The 20,108-nt window shown below is 40.9% G+C and overlaps 2 protein-coding genes and 1 pseudogene across 2 annotated transcripts; all 3 read right to left on the bottom strand.

Moving 5' to 3' along the window:
- Positions 1-556: 556 nt before the first annotated feature.
- LOC123767941 (thiamine pyrophosphokinase 1) lies at positions 557-9,334 on the bottom strand. Its single transcript, XM_045758128.2, has 6 exons — positions 9,249-9,334; positions 8,183-8,332; positions 7,748-8,076; positions 6,375-6,455; positions 4,746-4,935; positions 557-2,888 (listed from the first exon to the last, which is right to left on the bottom strand). The coding sequence occupies exons 2-6, from the start codon at positions 8,322-8,324 to the stop codon at positions 2,590-2,592; spliced, it is 1,041 nt and encodes a 346-aa protein (XP_045614084.2). The 5' UTR covers positions 8,325-8,332; positions 9,249-9,334; the 3' UTR covers positions 557-2,589.
- LOC123768058 (5S ribosomal RNA) lies at positions 7,126-7,244 on the bottom strand (annotated as a pseudogene).
- Positions 9,335-15,511: 6,177 nt separating the features above from the next.
- LOC138353573 (splicing factor 3A subunit 2-like) lies at positions 15,512-16,147 on the bottom strand. Its single transcript, XM_069306760.1, has one exon. It carries the CDS (start codon positions 16,145-16,147, stop codon positions 15,512-15,514), a length of 636 nt encoding a protein of 211 aa, XP_069162861.1.
- Between the last annotated feature and the right edge of the window lie 3,961 nt (positions 16,148-20,108).

Here is a 20,108-nt window from a genome sequence, read left to right as displayed (position 1 = left end):
TGTCTATATAGGTCAAATATATATAAAAAATATAGGTTTTGCTGTGTAGTGGTCAACGCAGTTAGGTCATGTCTGAAAGGTCTCGGGTTAAGATTCCCAAGACAGGACAGAAATACTTTGCCAGTTTTCTTTCACATTATGCCTCTATTCATCTAGCAATAGAAACCTGGGAATTAGGCAGTTGTTGTCGGCTTCATCCTGGGAAAGGTCAGTAGTAGGCCTACGGGGGAAAGAAGGGGGATGGGGGGGGGGGGGATTAACAGGCTTCCTGTCCTCAACAATGGAAAATCATAACTCTTGGTACTGTATCCTATTTTTAAAGTAAGTAATTATAAAAAAGAAGGCGCCAAACCGGGAAGGCTATGTAGCACCATCAAATGTGCGGTATAATCAGAGGGCACTAAATGTCACCAAGGATGTGAATACGAGAACAGAAATGCATAAGGTGAACAATATCAAAAGTATCCGAGTCACCAAGAATACTATCAAGAGACAAGCGACTGCGGGGGACGGTTCCTATTTTTAAAAGGACAATGTTATTCTTCATATTCCAATATATGTACACACTAAATTTTATTTTATGCTGTACAACAAATATACCTGATGAATACAAAAATACAGTATTGTAGTTACATTTTGAAGCCTGTTGCCTATATAATGTACAGTATATACATACAACCTTTTCCTACAAGACACAATGGCAAAAATAAATAAATGTAAAGCCAAGTACAGAGTATACTACCACAATGGTGTAAGTAGGCCTATGAAGGCTAGCACTAATATGACTAGTCATTTTAAGTACTGCATAACCATTTCTAAGAAAGTAAGTTTCTTCTTCCAATTTTTGTTTATGAATATAGACATTCACATTGCATTTGACAAAGCCTTATAAATAAAACTTGAATTTGTTAACTAAAACTATATATTACAGTAACAAAAAACTGGAAGTGTGTCCTTATAAATAATGTAAAAACTTACCTTGTTTCTGTTGCTCACTGAAACAAACTAAAAGTTAAACTTCTGTTAACTAAAAGTTAAAATACCCCCAATAATACAGAATTCTTACTTTTCTATTTTTTATCACAATCCTTTCTATATAAATCTGAGCACACACTTCTGTTGAACTCAAATAATATAAAGAAGTGTACTAAACCCGAGAAAAATCGAGGAATGATCTTGTACCTATTCGCTGCACAATTGCATAATTAACGGACATGTTGAAAAGCTATATAAAATACAATCACCATATGCAAGTGTGCACACACACACACATCAAAGAATATTTCAAGGTAAGTTTTATATATTGTGCACTTAGATTCAAAAAATTTCCCTATGACCTAGGCAAGTAGGCATGAGCACCAACTTCAGACCACTTGATACGCTATTAAACAAAAACAAAATTGTACAAAAAATTCTTCACAGTGGCTTAGATCACATGCAACCGAGATTCCACATAAGAGGTGAGCAAGAGGTAGACATATGAAGTTTTGAAGCTGCTCTGAATATTATGACCGAAGTGTATACTTGACCAAGGGGAAGGGGGGGTAAAGAGTGAACCATCAGTGTACACATGACCAAGGGGAAGTGAACCGTCAGTGTACGAGTGACCAAGAGGAAGTAAACCCTCAGTGTACGAAGTGAACCATCAGTATACATGTGACCGGGGGGGGACTAAACCATCAGTGTATGAAGAAGTCAAAACAAACAAGCTGCAAAAGATCAGGCATTACACTGAATACCTTTTTACCATATTTTTCCTACAAAATAATAATTTGTCAAAATGCTAAATAATTTAAAAGATCCACTGTTTGGCTTACTGCTTAAATTTCATCTTAAAAACAAAAATAGAGAAATACGTCTTTCATTCTCTTGTAAAGTGTCTCCCAAACCACAGAAATGAAAAACTTAATCGAGATAAAGTCGTGTTGATTAATAGTTATAATATTTGTGCTTTACTAAGTCCTTAACATAAATCTTTATGAAAACTAATTCATTTCAGTGCAAGAAGCCAGTTATTATTACAATGGGATTCGTGTCTTGGACTGGCTGCTAAAATGTATAGCTATTCAGCACAAAGAAGCCTGTTATACGGAAGATTATATTTATATAAATGACCTGTCAGTGCAGATGACCTGGCCTCGGCTGCCCATAGACGTGATGTTAACCCTACCTTCCTGAATGATTATTTTCCTTTTATAAATGTGCACTACCAAATTACTAATCTGTCTGCCCTATTTTCTCCATTTCCAATCTTTCCCCTTACATGTGCCTTTCTATCAATGTATCCTTCCTTCTTCATCGCTTACATGTGAACACTGAGACAAAACTGCCTACTTTGTAAACACTTATCTTTCACTGACAACTACTAAACCAGCATGAAGAATTCTAAATGTTTGGGGCAAATTTGATATGTGGTTACCCACTTAAATTTCAACTGAAGAATTTATATTATGACATAGAAAGTCCATCAAATGTAAATGGTAGCTAAAAATGGAGTTGCTGATCTTTTAATGCAGTGATAAGCTCAAGGCGTTCACTCATTAGGGAAAATATCAGATTGGTTTGAATGATTTCAAATGAATAGCTTATCTATCTTTGCATTGGCCCTGGACATTTCCCATCTTTTAGCGAGATTTCCGCAAGTGTTGCTTTTGTCGGCAGGTGTGTTAAAGTTGGAAGACTGCGCTCCTTTTTGTCAGCGATTCCTTGGTTGGGACAACATGAAGACTTGGGCTCTTCTGCTATTTGCAGTGTGGGAGCCTGATCAATGTTCCATCCCATCGTCCAGAGAAGCGGCTTGGAAGTGGTAATTGTGACTAACCCGCAGGAAATGGGATCAAAGGTATTGGAGGTGCTCACCATGTGTCCAAATGCTAACACTTGATTATCTGTTGAACAAGATATCATTACAGTACTATTTCCTAGTTTGTTTCTCATTCATATATATATATATATATATATATATATATATATATATATATATATATATATATATATATATATATATATATATATATATATAATATATATATATATATATATTATATATATTATATATATTATATATATTATATATATTATATATATATATATATATATATATATATATATATATATATATATATATATATATATATATATATATATATATATATATATATACTGTATAGTGATTAGTTATTTAATATCAATGTACAGGTTTAACCCTTCAGGTATGTGATTGTTTTAGCCCTGGACATCTCTTTGGTCTCATCAATTTGTATTCATTCATTCATGAATGTGAAATAAAAAAAAAAAAAAATTCTTTGGCTGCAATACATTGAGAAAGGGAATTTTTCAGTGTAATTTCAGGCCCCACGGTGCCAAAAATCACAATAAATCTATGAATAAAATATATATACTGTACTGTACAATATATGGAAAATTACACAAATTACTATTGCTAGTGAACTCAGTACAAAATCAAGCCTTGACTATAATGAAATGCCTTTTTCTAGGCATCTTTAGTATCTGCCTGGTAATTACCCAAGTGTAATTACCTTAGTGTAGTTACAGGATGAGAGCTGCGCTCGTAGTGTTCCGTGCTCCCAGTACTCTGTCACATGGTGTATTGGCTCTCCTACTACAGGAGAGCCAATACACCAGAGTATACACGAGAGAGTCACTACAGAGACATTCACAAAACTACCAGACCTTTGGGGTTTGAGCAAGCCTACCAAACACAAGGACCAGAATCTGGCATGCTCATAGGGTCAAGGAGAGCATGGGGGAGTAGAGAACAACTTCATAATAAAGTCAAACTGGCCTGAAAGTACATAGGAAGCAAAACAAACTACAGAATGTATATTGATGAAAGGTAAAAAAAAAAAGATGGGAGGGAGGGAATTATCAGGGGAAAAGTGCCAAGCCATAACGACTACATAACACTTGGAAGGGGTCAGAATAAAGATTTGGGATGGGACGGGGAAAAAGAATGGTGCCAACCACTTAAGTGAGACCTGCATGAAGTGAGACCATCGCTCTGTCCAGAAAAAAAAAGATGGAAACAAGTATGCATACACTAGTACCCAATAGCAGCACATCACCCAAGGGTTCCACCTTCCTGCCCACCTCATTTACTGTACAGGCCATGAGAAAGATGGGGCAACAAAAGGTGAGCATGGGGGAGCTACTGAGGCTGCTCAGAAAAGGGCATTTCATTACCAGTGTTACCAGTACTACCAGAATTCAGGGCACCAGTGCATTATGTGTGAAGTTCCTAACACTTCCAGTATGTACTCCTAGTGGCACCAGTGTTGAGCAATGCTGGCATCACCCAGAGAATCAACTCTCCCAGGATGGGAGAGTTGCCTAGCACTGATGCTTTCAGGGTCTCTACCACTAGCACCACTAGCAATAATATTAGTGTCTGGGCAGTGCTTAGCACCAATGTTGCCAGCACAAAGCAGCACTGCTACCAATTTCAACTGTCAACTTGAAGTAATTATCAAAAGAAGCCATATTGCAGGATATTCTAACAGTCCTAAATATCACTCAGGATGCCTAATGCTAGAGCAAAACGACATGATATGAGTGTCAAAGGAATTGAATTCACTGAGGATCTTGAGGGACAAATGACTAAAAGGGAACTTGGCAAAATGTTAACTAAGAGCATCCACACACTAGAAACAAATATTTTACGCACTGTATGTAATATGCCTCACCATATTAAAAGTACACAATAACAATATTAAATATTTATTTACTTAGATTCCATTTTAAGCCAGTAGTGGTGACAGTGGATGGCTGTCCAACTGGTACGAGACCACACCAGGACCGTTTTGGATTGAATATGATATCTTCTGGTATCTGGATGCTGTGGTCTCCGGCAGTTAGCAGCCAGTATAAGCTTCCTCCGCTAATAACAACTACAGGAACCGAGATCACAGCTTCTATCTGAAATGTCAACATCAAGTTATATAACTAAAAATGTCAGCAATCACAGTATTTTTTCCCAGTGGCTGTGTATATTTTTTCTTCAGAACAGAAATTAAGGCATGCATATATCTGCATATAACACACAATGTTACATGCAGGCAAGGAGTCACAATGTGGCTGAAAAATGTCGACCAAACCACACACTAGAAAGTGAAGGGACGACGATGTTTCGGTCCATCTTGGACCATTCTCAAGTCGACTGTGCAGTGCGTCCTGGAGAATGGTCCAGGACGGACCGAAACATCGTCATCCCAGAAGTTAGCTTAGTGTTGTGTCCTGGGATAGGTCAGCTGTGGGTCTAAGCCTAAAAAAGTTTTCTGTCCCCAAAAAGAAGGAACCCTTCTTACTGAGTGGTATTCTAGCCTGGGAAAAAAATTAGAAGTTAAATTTTTAGAAGCCTCCCATGCTGGATATAGATATAATCTCACTAAGTCTTAGAAAGTGTGTTGTGATAATATGATTAAGTTCGTTGAATGTAAATCATTACAGTGATGCTGTATATCCATTCAACAGTACATATCCTTGAGGAAGGAAACATATTAGTGCAAGTTTAAAATAAATCTTGATTAATGATTTGCTGTGACTGCAAGAAGCGGAGGTGTGAGTATCATGTGATCGTACTTGAGGACAAGTTAACAACTCGCAAGTACCTGAGACCAAGAGCTATGCAAATAGTGACAAGATGATGTAGGATGTAGCCATTAAACAAAAGATGGCCACTATTTAACTATCTATTTATTTCTAAATATTTAACCATTATTTATTTTTAAAGGTCATGAGGGATTTGGATGTGAACACTTTGGTATAGTATGTGGAATAGAGTCTTATGTAAGCCAAGTTGTGAGTAGCAGCACTGTTCCAGATTTACACTTTGTGTTCATCCTTATAAGTGCATTGATTTGCTGTTCGTTTCATGTCTACACTTTTGTTTGAAGCACCAATTCACAATCAAATGATGACCTTCCTTTGTAAGTGTATCTCTCACACTGATTAAAAAAAATTGCAGTATCTGGTGGCACACTGGGCCTGCACCTCTTGAACAATTTGTCTAGGTTCGAGTCCTGGCCAGGGAGGATTGTTTGCGTGTCAATTCTTAACCGTTTGTCACTGTTCATCCATCAGTGACTGGGTACCAGGTTGTTAACCGATTGTCAGGTTGTGTTCCAGGAAAACTTGTGGGTACGGTCTTACCAAAGCTCTCAGCATGCTAAGAAAAATCAGAAGTTGTCTGTTCCTGTACTCACTTGTGTATATCACCTCATTTTCTGAATTGTAGAGCTTGGACTAAAGACCATATTATATATATATAAAAAGTTATTTAAAAGATAGGCTATATTGCCATCATTATGGTACAGTACACAAATGAATATCATGCACAGCCACACATGCATCCTTACCTTGTACAGTGTTGCAATATTGGCAATTACATGATCAAAACGTGTATTGTGCAACCCTGCGATTACAACCACATGCTGAATCTGAAAAGCAAAGCAACACATTATAAGTTGAGATATAATTCCAGTGTTTTTATGCAACCTCATCAGTACAATACTGACTAAAGAACATTCTATAATGCAGGATACTTAGTCAGTTTATATATTTAAAGAATGATATGAGAAACAAGTAGGCTAAAGCCAGAGAACTGAAGTATTGTACTAAATATGTTTTAGCAAGGATACAAATTACACAAACAATACACAAATATGGGTTTGCTCTAAGATGAATTGAAAAGCAACAGGGAAACTTTTTTGTTTAAATAATAATAGCAGGGTACTGAAGATATAATACTAATTAATTCATTTTGTCAGGGACAGGAAGCATGAGTGTGTGTGTGTGCGCGCGCATGTGTGTGTATAATTCATAATAATAATTCATTGCATCAGGGGACAGGTAGCCAGTGTATATGTATATACATGTTAGGCTTATATCAAGGTTCCCTTCCAAGGTTGAGTTACTGACCTTCAAGATGCAACCCCACAACAAGTTGACTAACTCCTGTGTATTTATTTACTGGTAGGTGAATAGAGCAGTAGCTGATAGGATATGCCAACAACCATTTCTGCCCTGCCCTGGATTTGAACCCCAAATTCGCGATTATGAGTTGGGAACGAACATGACTGTACTTCCGGGACCCTAATAAACGCTTAATGCCAACAGAATTTGGTGTTCTCAGGCAGTCACCTATCCAAGTACTAACCAAACCCAACGTTGCTTAACTTTGCTGATCGTATGAAAAGCGGTGTTCTCAATGTGGTATATATATGTATGTATAAACACACACTAACTGACTGTTTTTGGCAGGGAAATTCAAGTAACGACCAGCTAAATAGTAGACTAGAGTTCAAGAACCACTGAGGCATCTGTTTCTCATTCTGTATCAGTTTTTTCTAACAGGAATCAACCAGATTGACAAAGAGGAATTCCTGAAACCAGCAACTTCATGAACAAGAGGACACAGATTCAAGCTAAGGAAACAAATGTGCCCAAAAAATAAAAAAAGTTTCTTTTGCAAACAGAGCGGTAGATGGTTGGAACAAGCTAAGTGAGAAGGAGGTGGAGGCCAAAACCGTCAGTAGTTTCAAAGCGTTATATGGCAAAGTGTATTGGGAAGATGGGACACCACGATCGCAGCTCTCATCCTGTAACTACACTTAGGTAATTACAGGTAACTACACTTAGGTAATGCTTAATTTGTATTTGACTTCGACACACCTCTTCACTATGACACTGAAGGTGAAATACAACAAAAATGCTCTACGGTTATACTCGCCTCAAAGTTTCTCTCCTCAATAAATTTCTCCAATACTCTAACAGCCTTGGTAAAGTCCGTTTCATCTTGGCTGGGAGTCGGTACGATATTAACCCCAAGACTACTGTATAATTTCAGTAGCTCTGGCTGGGCCGAGTCAAAGTCACCCGTAATGATATCAGGCAGGGGGCACGAGTTACAAGGTAATCCATTGGTCAAACCGCTTGTAACTGAAGACCGGAAGGTTGATGGTGATGTATCACTGGGCGCAGGAAGAGATGGTGTACTTTGGTGCTGCATGAGATTGTGATAGGAATTGGTGGCACCATCCACACATACTCGCACAGAAGCTGAAATAACAAAACACTTAACTGTTGTAACTACTACAGTATAAGAATTAACCAATCTACAGATTAAGAACACAGTAAAGAATATACAAAGTGAAGATAAACTTACCATGCCGCCACAGAAAGTTCACATATTGCATGTTGGTTTCATCCAAGGCTTCATTGAGAACAATGACTGCATACTGCAGTCCTGGAGATGGATGGTAATATTCCTTGGGCTCCCAGCACAACCTTCCATCTCCATTCTCCATTGTTCTATCTGCAGAAAGTAGAACATTAGAAATATTGTACTGAAGTCAGGATGAAAAAGCAGTTCAGTGAAAAAGACTTCAAGAAACAATTCTAAACTACACCATATATATAGGTCAGAATAAAGTTTGATAAATAATAATAAGTTACCTACTTTGTTGGGGACAGAAAGCCTGTGTCCACTATACTGTATGTATATAATTCAGGCTTTTGTCGAGGTCTCCCCCTAAGGTCAAACAACTGATGCTCCCCAGGATACAAATCTACAACAGTTGCCTAACTCCTGGGTATGCAGTTACTGCTAAGTTAGCAGAGGCATTAGGTGAAAGGAAGCATGCCTAACCATTTCTGGCCCAACCAGGAATCAAACCCGAGATTCCCAAATTGTGAGTAGTGAACGAGGCCAATTGTACTGACACCCAGAGTTCATAAATCATACAGAAACTATACACAGTGCATACCAGTATTATTCACTAACCATACAGAGACAATACACCAGAGATTTGTAACTGGCAATCTTTGGGCCAAATCCAATCCTTGAGTCATCTTCTTTGACATGGTCAGATGATTCAAGAAAATAAAGTGAATTAACTGATTTTTTCCTTTTTAATTTCAACAGATTAATCCTCGGGGGTCCAGGGGTATCTCTGACAAACCGCCGGCTTCCTGTTCCCCCCGTCGAGACTACTAGTAAGATGGTGACCCTCAGGTAAATTCAGGTCAATTACGATTAGTTGACCAAATCTTGTGGTGGTGGGAAGTGACCTTCCTTAAGACACCGGGTGTGCCTGTGGCCTTGGCTTACTTGGATTAGGGAAAGTTTCTTAGCATCCAACTTCAAAATGTGGATTGTTATTTTAAGGAATGCCTTCATATGATAGAAACTAGCACGATTGAAGACACATTACACAAATTAACTTGCTTACCAGCGAGGGAAAACCAGTTTCAGCTGTCAGAAACTTTCGCAGTCACAAGAGCCAGCTGTTTACTACACCGGGTCCATGTCAACATCATTTACGGATGAAACATTTACATATCCGCTCTAACTTAAAAATGAAGTATAACGATTAAAGTTACGATTTTATCATTTCCAAAATAACAAAAAATAATGCATGAGATATTATGCTAGCTTACCAGTCGTTGATAGTTATATTTCACGAGTGAGGCAAACATTATCCGTTTTGGGGGTGAATTGGACGCTATTGGGGCATCAAGACGTGTCACCTGAATTTACCTGGATTTACCTGATCAAAGCATCTCTCTCTCTAGTGGTCTAGTGGTCTCGGCGAGGACAGGAAGCCTATGGTTTGTAATTTCATATATTATAGTACGTCTAACTGGCAGCTAATTGTATATGAATTCACAGTACAGTACTCTAATATTTTATTTCCAATTTTGACTTTTAAAAAAGGAAGCCATTTAGGATAGTCGAGGTCCCTTTGGGCCAACTATTGACCTTACTCAAGATGCAACCCACAACAGCTAATTAGCTTCTAGGATACTGGGTACCTATTTACGGCTAGGGGGAACAGAACCATCAGGCTAAAAAAAGAATGCCCTAAATGTCTTAGTAATTGTTTTTGTTTTGCCCCGAGAGGCGAGTTCATTGGGCTACTCCACTTATCCTGTGAGTGGACACACCGCCATAGCAACATGTACAACACTCCTCAATAGGAAGAAAACCCGCTGGCTCAACCTCACTTCGTTGGAAGACAGAAGAGTTAGGAGAGACATGATCACCACATTCAAGATTCTCAAGGGAATCGACAGGGTAGATAAAGACAGACTATTTAACACAAGGGGCACACGCACAAGGGGACACAGGTGGAAACTGAGTGCCCAAATGAGCCACAGACATATTAGAAAGAACTTTTTTAGTGTCAGAGTGGTTGACAAGTGGAATGCATTAGGCAGTGATGTGGTGGAGGCTGACTCCATACACAGTTTCAAGTGTAGATATGATAGAGCCCAGTAGGCTCAGGAACCTGTACACCAGTTGATTGACGGTTGAGAGGCGGGACCAAAGAGCCAAAGTTCAACCCTCGCAAGCACAACTGGGTGAGTACATCTAGGTGAGCACACTATCCAACAGTAAGACTAACTGAACGTTTATTCGACGTTGCATTAGAGTTACTCTTGGATATTGTGCTCAATGGGAAGGTGAACCATAAGGTATCTGACCAAGACAAGTCAGGCCCCATGCCTCGTTGAAGAAACAGCAGCTCTGAAAATCAACTATGGTGAGACTTTCCAAGTGAATAAATCATTAGGTTGGATGTATTAACCTGGATATATCAAGTTGGTTGTATTATCTTGGATGCATTAAGTTATAAGGATGTGCTTACTAGCTTAGGGTAGGCTGTGTTGGGCAAAGTTAGGTTAGGATGGGTAGGGTATGGCAGATTTTAAAATCCGCTGGGAAAGCGTCTATAGTACAGTAGGCTTCGTTCTCGACTCGCACTCGAGGATCTTGGGTTTGATTTCCGGCAGAGACAATAAATTGTTGGGCGCTTTTCCTTTCACCTAATGCCGCTGTTCATTTAGTAGTAAATAGGTGCTTGGCTTAAGCAACTTTTCAACCTTGGGGGCAGAGTACTGTCTGGAGCGAGAGTTTGTTAATGTTCTAATAGCAGCTTTGTGTTGAGTAATTAGAGGACGTAGATGATTTTGGGTAGTAGAACCCCAAGCACAAATACTATAATTGAGATAAGGATAGATGAGAGAGTAATAGAGCGTCACCAGGGCAGGGGGGGGGGGGTAGAAATAGCCTAAGCTACTCTATCCCTTCGAGATGTATTTCTTTCTTGTCTCAATAAACATACTTGAACTTGACTAGGGCAGGGCGAGGTACATAATATCTGATCTTAGACAGAATGCCAACAGATTTAGAAACTTTTTTGCTGCATGTTGAATGTGGCCCTGGAAATTCAGCTTGTTATCTATGAGAATATCAAGGAAGTCAACCATCGACTGTGTTACTAATTTGGATATTGTTTATTCTCAGATTAATTTGATCTGAGCATTTATTACCAAATAAAATATAGAAAGTTTTGTCAATGTTAAGGGTGAGTGCGTTAGCAGTTAGCCAAAGATGGACTTTATTTAGTTCAGTATTGAGTGTTGCTGTTAAAGATTCGCTACCTAGAACAAAAAGTTCCAAGCAGCACGAGCTATGGCGAGCCCGTAGTTCTGAGTATTGACTGAGTCAGTGTTGCCAGATTGGGCTACAAATAGCGAATTGGGCAACTTTTGAGAGCCTCGCGCTCCCACATTTTTAATTTTGCTACTTGCTACTTTTGGGGCTAATTTAAAAGCAAGATGTGCTAATTTCGGCCATTAAAGTTAAGAATGTACGATTGCGAGTTACATGAAAGTAACTAAGGTATAAATAATTGTAATTAATACTAATTGTAAATATTAATTAATACTAAATAGTATTATTTAATAAATTAGTCCCAATTCAATGCAGTTTTCTTCCAAGCACAGAAACTTGTAAATATAAATACAAGATAATAGATAGACTGATAAATAAATAGACAACTTTTAAATATTGCACCAAGTAATTGCGAGAGGAAAAAACTAGACAGTATACATTACATTTGAAATTAATAATGGATCAATGGTAATAAATTGGTTTATGTTTGTATGTATTCCAAACAAAGTCCATTTAATGGCAGAAATTAGCCATTTTGTGTAAAAACTTTTATATCTCATATATTATTAATTATAACAGTAATCGAAAAAAGTCATAGTTTGTATATACAAGAGATGAAACAGAGAGCCATGAGCTAGAGCGATGTGCTGAGTCCATAAGGAGGCCGAGCTTCCAGAAATACCTTCCTATGATTGGCTGTTGCGGGGAATACCAATATTCTTTTATGAATAAAATTTAAACTAAGAAATAGGTCCTTGTGCACAACAACAAGGTTGTTGTGAAAAAGAACAACAATTTCTGTTTTGCACCTGACAGAAATCTCCATCTAACTGAATAATTTACTCGAATAAGAGGGCAGAGCAGCGTATCTTTATTTGTGTCATGGTAACCCCCAATAATAACGTCTCAAGTTAGGTAGCCACAGCCCATTTTTATATAACATCTGCTATATCCTGCAATATTTAATTATCACTTTATTAACACTTTAAATAACTAACACTTCACTTTTTTGGGTAAATTAAAGTTAAAGCAGAATTCCATAAGCAGGACTGGTGGGCTGAACTAAGATGATTTACTAAGTGGATGGCACCTATAGCTGATCCCTTCCTGTGATTGGCTGTTACGGGGAATGCCAACGCTTATATGAATAAAATGCAAAATAAGAAATACGTCCTTTAGCTCAATAAGGTTGTTGTTGTACAAAAGAACAACAATTTCTGTTTTATACAAGACAGAAATTTTCATCTAACTGAATAATGTAGAGTAATAAGAGGACGGAGGCATTGTATCGCCGATATTATTTGTGTGAGGCAACTCCCACTGATGACGTCACAAGTTAGGTAGCCTATAGCCCATGTTTCTGTAACACTCGTTACGTCCTGCAGTATTTAATTATCACTATATTAGTACTTTTAAATACTTAACATTTCACTTTTTAAGTAGATTAAAGTTGAAGCAGAATGTCATAAGCAACGATGGTGTCCTGAATAAAGATGATTTATTAAGTGGATGGAGCCTTTAGCCGATCCCTTCCCGTGATTGGCTGTTGTGTGAATGTCAACAAAGAATATCTACCAATTATATGCCATTTATTATGCACCCCATACCACTTGTGGGCGGAGCTTGGAACCTCCTACCCGAGCACAACAACCCGCCTAATGGGTTGCTTTGGAAAAAAACTAGATGGCGTTAGTGGTATTTCGTGGGGTAATTTGTTATAAGTGTAATTTGATGTCAACAGATGGCGTAAGCTGTATCTTATGGCTACTGTTGACCAGCCAGTTGATAGTGTTCTCTTCTGCCGACAGATGGCATCAGCTGTGTTATTATTACTTCCGAATTCCCTTTAAACACTGATCTACAAATCCCTTGGCTTATGATAAGGTTTTATACCATTTATGATAAGTATTAGATAACTGGAGTTCCGCAATTACTTTTATTTATCAACTGTTGAGGATATCATCATATTACGTCAGGTTAGGACGTACTGCTCTCGATTGATGAAGATTAAGCCACCCAAGAGGTGGCACGGGCATGAATAGCCCGTAAATACTGCTCTCGTAATATTATTCAGGGGGGTGGGGGAACTATCAAGTGAAAGCGCCAAGTCATTACGACTATATAGCACTCGGAAGGGATCAGGATACGGATTTGAGATGGAACGGGGGAAAGGAATGGTGCCCAACCTCTTGGGTGGTCGGGGATTGAACGCGGACCTGTAGAAAACGAGACCGTCGCTCTACCGTCCAGCCCAAGTGGTTAAACGTAATATTATTAAAACAACAATTTATGCATATAATAACAGCATTTCACACTAAAAATACTTGGATATATTGAAATTTGGTAGTTAATTCCAATCTAGGAATCTCCTATGACTAAACTGTACTTTTTAATCATTTTTATGTACTTACTACTTATTATTAAATTATTAAGTACCTACTATAATAATTAAATGAATTATTTTATTTAATATTTAAATTAAATGATAAAATAATAGGTAAATAATAAATCATTGTGTAGGGGGACAGGCAGCCAGTGTATATATACATGTTAGGCTTATACCAAGGTCCCACAAAGGTGCCACAAAGGTGCCAAATTAAAGACTGGGAGCTGCCGGGGCGGGCCCAAGGGCTGCTGGCGGCCCTGGCCAGGCTGAACTTCCGCGCCCTTATAATCACCATTGTTTAATAATCTTCTCAGGGAGAAACAACTGTAAATATAGGAATAGTTTATTACAACATACACGGTAAAGAAAACAGCTCGGAAACTAAGGAAATAAAGCCGCCGAAAAAACATTAAAGTCCACTTCAAGTTCAAGTATGTTTATTGAGACAATAAAAAAATACATCTCAAAGGGATAGAGTAGCTTAGGCTATTTCTACCCCCGTCTACTTCTACTTCAAGTCCCTCAAGGGGCGCACAAATTCAGTGAGTACAAATACACAAATCACAATACAAGAATCCCATTTAACATAGCAGGTTAAAATAGGAAGCACAGCATATAAGTGTTACAAGTGAGTTACAAGTTACAAGGGAACAAGTGAGAAGGCGGTGGAGGCCAAAACCGGAATTGCACACTGATTTTAATGCAGTATGTTACACAACTGGTCGGGGTCTGGTTACACAACTGGTCGGGGTCTGCTTACACAACTGGTCGGGGTCTGCTTACACAACTGGTCGGGGTCTGCTTACACAACTGGTCGGGGTCTGCTTACACAACTGGTCGGGGTCTGGTTACACAACTGGTCGGGGTCTGCTTACACAACTGGTCGTGGTTCTGGGTACACAACAAACTACCACTCACTGGTTGAATAGGGGATGCTTAATGAACTATCCACCTCTGGCGGCAAAAAAACAATATATATATATATAATATGTGTGTGCAGAAATAATATTATTAAAACAATTAACATCGTGTAGTATACTCTATATATCAAAATATATTACTTTGAAACCCATATCATTCACTAAAAAAAAAAATTGGGCTACTATTATTACCAAATCCGCTACTTTTAGACCATCAGCTCGCTACTTTCAGCAATTCAGATCTGGCAACCCCTGGACTGAGTCGTTCAGAGTGAAGAGGGTTCAGCGTCTTCATTTAGTTCCGGGTTTGCACTCATAAAACCCGCCTCCTTTCACTCAAGACATATAATCTCATGGACCTTGAGGCACTAGGGAGCATGGGGCCATACAGCTACCCATTTCTCTCCCTCTCTATAAAAGATATATATACCTTCTATTCGCGAGGAGTAGGCGTTCGCGCGCTCGCCTAGAATGCACCAGGAATTTCCATATTGGATCTGAGCCCTAAGGCGGTGGCGGCATTTTTAAGCACGTATCCCTATCCTGGGGTGGATAGGAAGGTGCGTGTTGTGTGTCATGAAACTTTGGAAGAAACGAAACGAGGGTAAGAGTGTGTGTGTGTGAGAGAGAGAGAGAGAGAGAGAGAGAGAGAGAGAGAGAGAGAGAGAGAGAGAGAGAGAGAGAGGTGGAGGTTAAGCTGAAGAAACTTCCAAATTATTTCCGCTCCTACTATATAACTTTTGTATAAGGTAATCCCATAATAAGGGCGATGAGGAGTTGGTGTTGGGGATGTATTGGTGGTGGAGGCTGGGGGCCGAGACGGGGATGTGGGGGTACCTGGGGGCCTGAGACGGGGATGTGGTAGTGGAGGCGTGAGACGGGGATGTGGTGGTGGAGGCTGGTGGCCTGAGACGGGGATGTGGTGGTGGAGGCTGGGGGCCTGAGACGGGGATGTGCTGGTGGCCTGAGACGGGGATGTGGTGGTGGAGGCTGGGGGCCTGAGACGGGGATGTGCTGGTGGCCTGAGACGGGGATGTGGTGGTGGAGGCTGGGGGCCTGAGACGGGGATGTGCTGGTGGCCTGAGACGGGGATGTGGTGGTGGAGGCTGGGGGCCTGAGACGGGGATGTGCTGGTGGCCTGAGACGGGGATGTGGTGGTGGAGGCTGGGGGCCTGAGACGGGGATGTGCTGGTGGCCTGAGACGGGGATGTGGTGGTGGAGGCTGGGGGCCTGAGACGGGGATGTGGTGGTGGCCTGAGACGGGGATGTGGGGGCCTCATCTGACCCCAGAGAGTGCGCTTGACGTTCCTCACCTTCCTGAAGGACATCTCCACGACCCTCACTCCAGGGGACCTCGCTTTCCATCTATTTTTTTAATAGAGCTGAGAGTACGAAGTTTGTCGTTGATGTTATCTCCGTCTGTCTGTCTGTCTCTCTCTGTCTCTGTCTCTTTCTCAGGGAGACAGTATGCTACACAGACAGACAGATGGACTAGCAGGTATACAGCTATGCAAACAGACAGGTCAACAAATAGACAGACATACACGCATGCATGACAGTGAAGTGGATAACTATACACGCCATACAGACAGACAGACAAGGGGAATGGGGGGGGGAGAAGACATTTAGGCACAGACAACACATTAAAGACCTAAACACAGGTGGACAGGTGAAACCAGGACACCTGTTCCGAGTACACCTGTCCACAGCGGCTCTGTGTCACCATGCTGTGTAAATGGCACGAGAGTTTCCATAGACTTTTATTCCCCCCTTCCCTGTTCCTGGTCTGTTATGAGCAGCTTAATGGCATTGTTGGGGTGGGAGGCCCCCTCACAGGCTACCAGAGAGAGAGAGAGAGACAGAGAGAGAGACAGACAGACAAATAGACAGAGAAGGGGGAGGTTGAAGGGAAGTATCATTAGAAAGCACCAAGCCATTACGACTATATAGCACTGGGAAGGGGGTCAGGATAAGGATTTGGGATGGGACGAGGAGGGAAAGAAAGGAATGGTGCCCAACCAGTTGTGCACGGTCGGGGATTGAACGCCGATCTGCATGAAGCGAGACCGTCGCTCTAACGTCCACCCCCAAGTGGTAGCTGAGGTTGAAACCACAACAGTTTGGTAAGTCACAGAGAGCGGTGTAGAAACCATTCTGTCTTGTAGGAAGTTTAGAATGGATTAGAAACCATTGCAGTCTACCTGCCAGTCACTGAGGTAGGTGAAAAAAACCACATACAGTCTGGCAACCAATCTCGTAGAAGCCACATTACTCCCAGAAACGGTTAGGCTTTTCGAGATTAAACCGCCCATGTTGTCCATTCTTTTAGTAAACTGGGACGAGTGGCGCGAAGTTCCGCGGGGGTTCCAGCACTGTCGCCCCGCACTTTAATTTGCACACAACAAAAGGAAACCAAGAAAGAATGTCGGATTTAATTCCCCTCTCTAGCATACTAGGACTCCTATATATATTTTTGGCCATACATGCAGCTCTTCGACTTGCCATGTTGAGCATTGTTGAGCGTTCACTTGCTTGTCAAAAGTCATATGTTGCACATTGTTGACATTTCGAAAGTAGGTGTTGCCAGAAGTCTCGTATGAGCAGTGAGCCAAACACAGCTTATTTGATCAATCTTCAACCCTCTCATCCTGTATCTTTGTCTCTCTTTATCACCCTTTTTTGCTCCCACACATCATTGTCACCCGCGCATCACATCCCTGTTCTGAGAGGCTCTTGAGGCTCCTGGTTTGTTTACCTGTGTGGGGGGTCGCGGCAACTCTGATCTCGGCAATATTAAACGCGCCCTTGTAATTTGGTCACAACGCGCCTGCAATTAGCGAGGCCGCTAAATGTCAAGGGTCATTGTGATATAATTTACCTTTATTGAGCGAGAGGGTTGAGGGAGATACGAGAGATGGTGAGGGAGAGAGAGAGGGGGGAGGGAGGGGGGGATAGGGGAGAGATCTATATGGAAAGATGAGGTTTGGTTGTTAAAGTAGCATTAGAACAATCATCAAGTGCCACAAGAGGGCGTCAAAACGTGTTTGCAACTTCGTAAAACGTAGTAGGAAATGGAGCAAATTTTTTTTTTTTTAGAAATTGGGTAACTGAGTTTTTGTCTCCTGAATAAGAAGGGAGAAATATTTGCGTGCGTGTGTTCACCTAGTTGTGCTTGCGGGAGTTGAGCTCTGGCTCTTTCGGCCCGCCTCTCAACTGTCAATCAATTAACTTCCCCCCCCCCACACACACTCACCCAGGAAGCAGCCCGTGGTAGCTGTCTAACTCCCAGGTACCTATTTACTGCTAGATGAACAGGTGCATCAGGGTGGAAAAAAACTGTGCCCATTTGTTTCCGCCTCCCCCGGAGATAGATTCCCGTACCCTAGGACTACGAATCCCGAGCGGTGTTCACTCAGCCGTCAGGGCCCCTCTGTGTGTGTGTGAGAGAGAGTATGTTGATTGGGTCATTTACACTATCATGTAGACATACCAAATGTTATACCCGCCAAACACACACGGAAACTAAGACGTTGCTACAACGTTCGAACAAGTTTTAACACCTCCTAACCAGTTATAACAACCAATATAGCAAGTTGTAACAACGTTCGAACAAGTTTTAACACCTCCTAACCAGTTATAACAACCAATATAGCAAGTTGTAACAACGATCTAATACGTCATAAACATGTTAAGCCAAGATGTAACAACTTTATTACAAGTTGTAACAAGCGGAAAATAGAAACAGTTACAGTTTGTGTTTCCAGGGATATATACCACAATGGTTTGAGTGAATACCAAAATAATGAGCTTAAGCTGTTGGCTGGATGGGGAACAGGGATATACACACCGAGGTATACGGCATACGAGGTATACTTCCCGGGGTATATTGATTGAGATTATACGTTAGTGCTGGAGTATGTCCAGGATTATAGTATATACTTTCAATTTGGTCAGTAAGCACTGTGGCTTCGATCACTAACTGGACGGGTGAGTCCTTCAAAACATGTGTACTAAACGCCTTCAAACGGGGGCCTGACGGCTGAGTGGACAGCGCTCGGTATTCATAGCCCTGAGGTTCCGGGTTCGATCCCCGGAGGGCAGAGTTTCTTTCACCCCTGATGCCCCCTGTTCACCTAGCAGTAAATAGGTACCTGGGAGTTAGACAGCTACCACGGGCTGCTTCCTGGGGAATGTGTAACAACAAGGAGACCTGGTCGAAGACCGGGCCGCGGGGACGCTAAGCCCCAAAATCATCTCAAGATAACAGAGTCCAGCACAGATTATGGATAAATTAGGCATTGCAGAAGGCGATACAGCCGCGACTACAGCGTCAAGACCATTCGGGATGGTGCAAAAATGGCAGCATATCTCTGAACCAATGGTCGAATATATCGAATACTCGGTCGGTAGAGCTTCGGCTTCACGCACACACACACACATGGGGATCCAGGGTTCGAGTCCCCTAGATCCCAGGTCAATGGGATATCTGTGAACCACTTTTGTCCCATGGTCGCAGTAAGAGGACATAGGCACACCTCAAGCTTGTCTACCCATGTGGATGGGGGAATACGTCTAAAGCTTACAGAAGAGACGAAACGTCGGCATTGTTGACAAATAGCCAAGAGACCGTCGCTAACACAGAGTTGAACTACCGATGAACTACCACGAAGGTTCAACAAAGCAGAAGTTGTAAGACACAATGAATATAGCATCACTGAAGCTGACAATGGAGCAGTCAACTACTCATCCACCGCCTGAGCCAGACACAGGTAACCCACAGTGGGCCAGCAAGAGGCTTAAGACCTACCCAAGAACATCCCAGAATTTAAAAAAACAAAAACAAAGCCGAATACCCGTTTATATAGCCATTTATCCGCTAAAAATAATGGAGAGGGGAAATACTCCGTTAAAAATAACAGAGAGGCGAATAGACGAGACGCAGGATATTCAAAACGACTCTTTTTAAAAACCGGTTTAATAAATGATGACGCGAAAAAAAAGCCTAATCCTTTTTTGCTTTACGAACACACACACACACCTAGACTCTAATATACTAATGAGCGTGGTGATTAATGCACACACGAGTTGCCAGGACCCAAAAATGAAACACAACGAAGCAAGTAAAAACAACAAAACCCAAAAAACAAAAACACGGCTATTATATATTCATCAGAACAGCTGGCAACTCCGACACCGCGCGCAAGTTGCCGGCAAAAACAGGCAGCGACTGCTGGCAGGAAGAAGAGTTTGTGTGCAAAGTTACAAGCTGGAGATTCAGAGTGTTTAAACACCATCCAGGATGGTGAGTCACAACACCTGCTGATTC

The sequence above is a fragment of the Procambarus clarkii genome, chromosome 58 (genome assembly GCF_040958095.1).
Source record: "Procambarus clarkii isolate CNS0578487 chromosome 58, FALCON_Pclarkii_2.0, whole genome shotgun sequence".
NCBI lineage: Eukaryota > Metazoa > Arthropoda > Malacostraca > Decapoda > Cambaridae > Procambarus > Procambarus clarkii.
This window is presented reverse-complemented; position numbering and strand designations above follow the sequence as displayed.

Bases quoted from the DNA above. Each gene is read 5' to 3' on its own strand.
- LOC123767941 (XM_045758128.2), bottom strand. From the start codon at position 8,324: ATGGAGAATGGAGATGGAAGGTTGTGCTGGGAGCCCAAGGAATATTAC. The intron at 4,936-6,374 runs GTAAGGATGCAT...TTGACATTTCAG, and splicing joins ATATTGCAACACTGTACAAG to ATAGAAGCTGTGATCTCGGT. The intron at 2,889-4,745 runs GTAAATAAATAT...CTTGTTCAACAG, and splicing joins TGGCTTAAAATGGAATCTAA to ATAATCAAGTGTTAGCATTT.
- LOC138353573 (XM_069306760.1), bottom strand. From the start codon at position 16,147: ATGGAAAGCGAGGTCCCCTGGAGTGAGGGTCGTGGAGATGTCCTTCAG.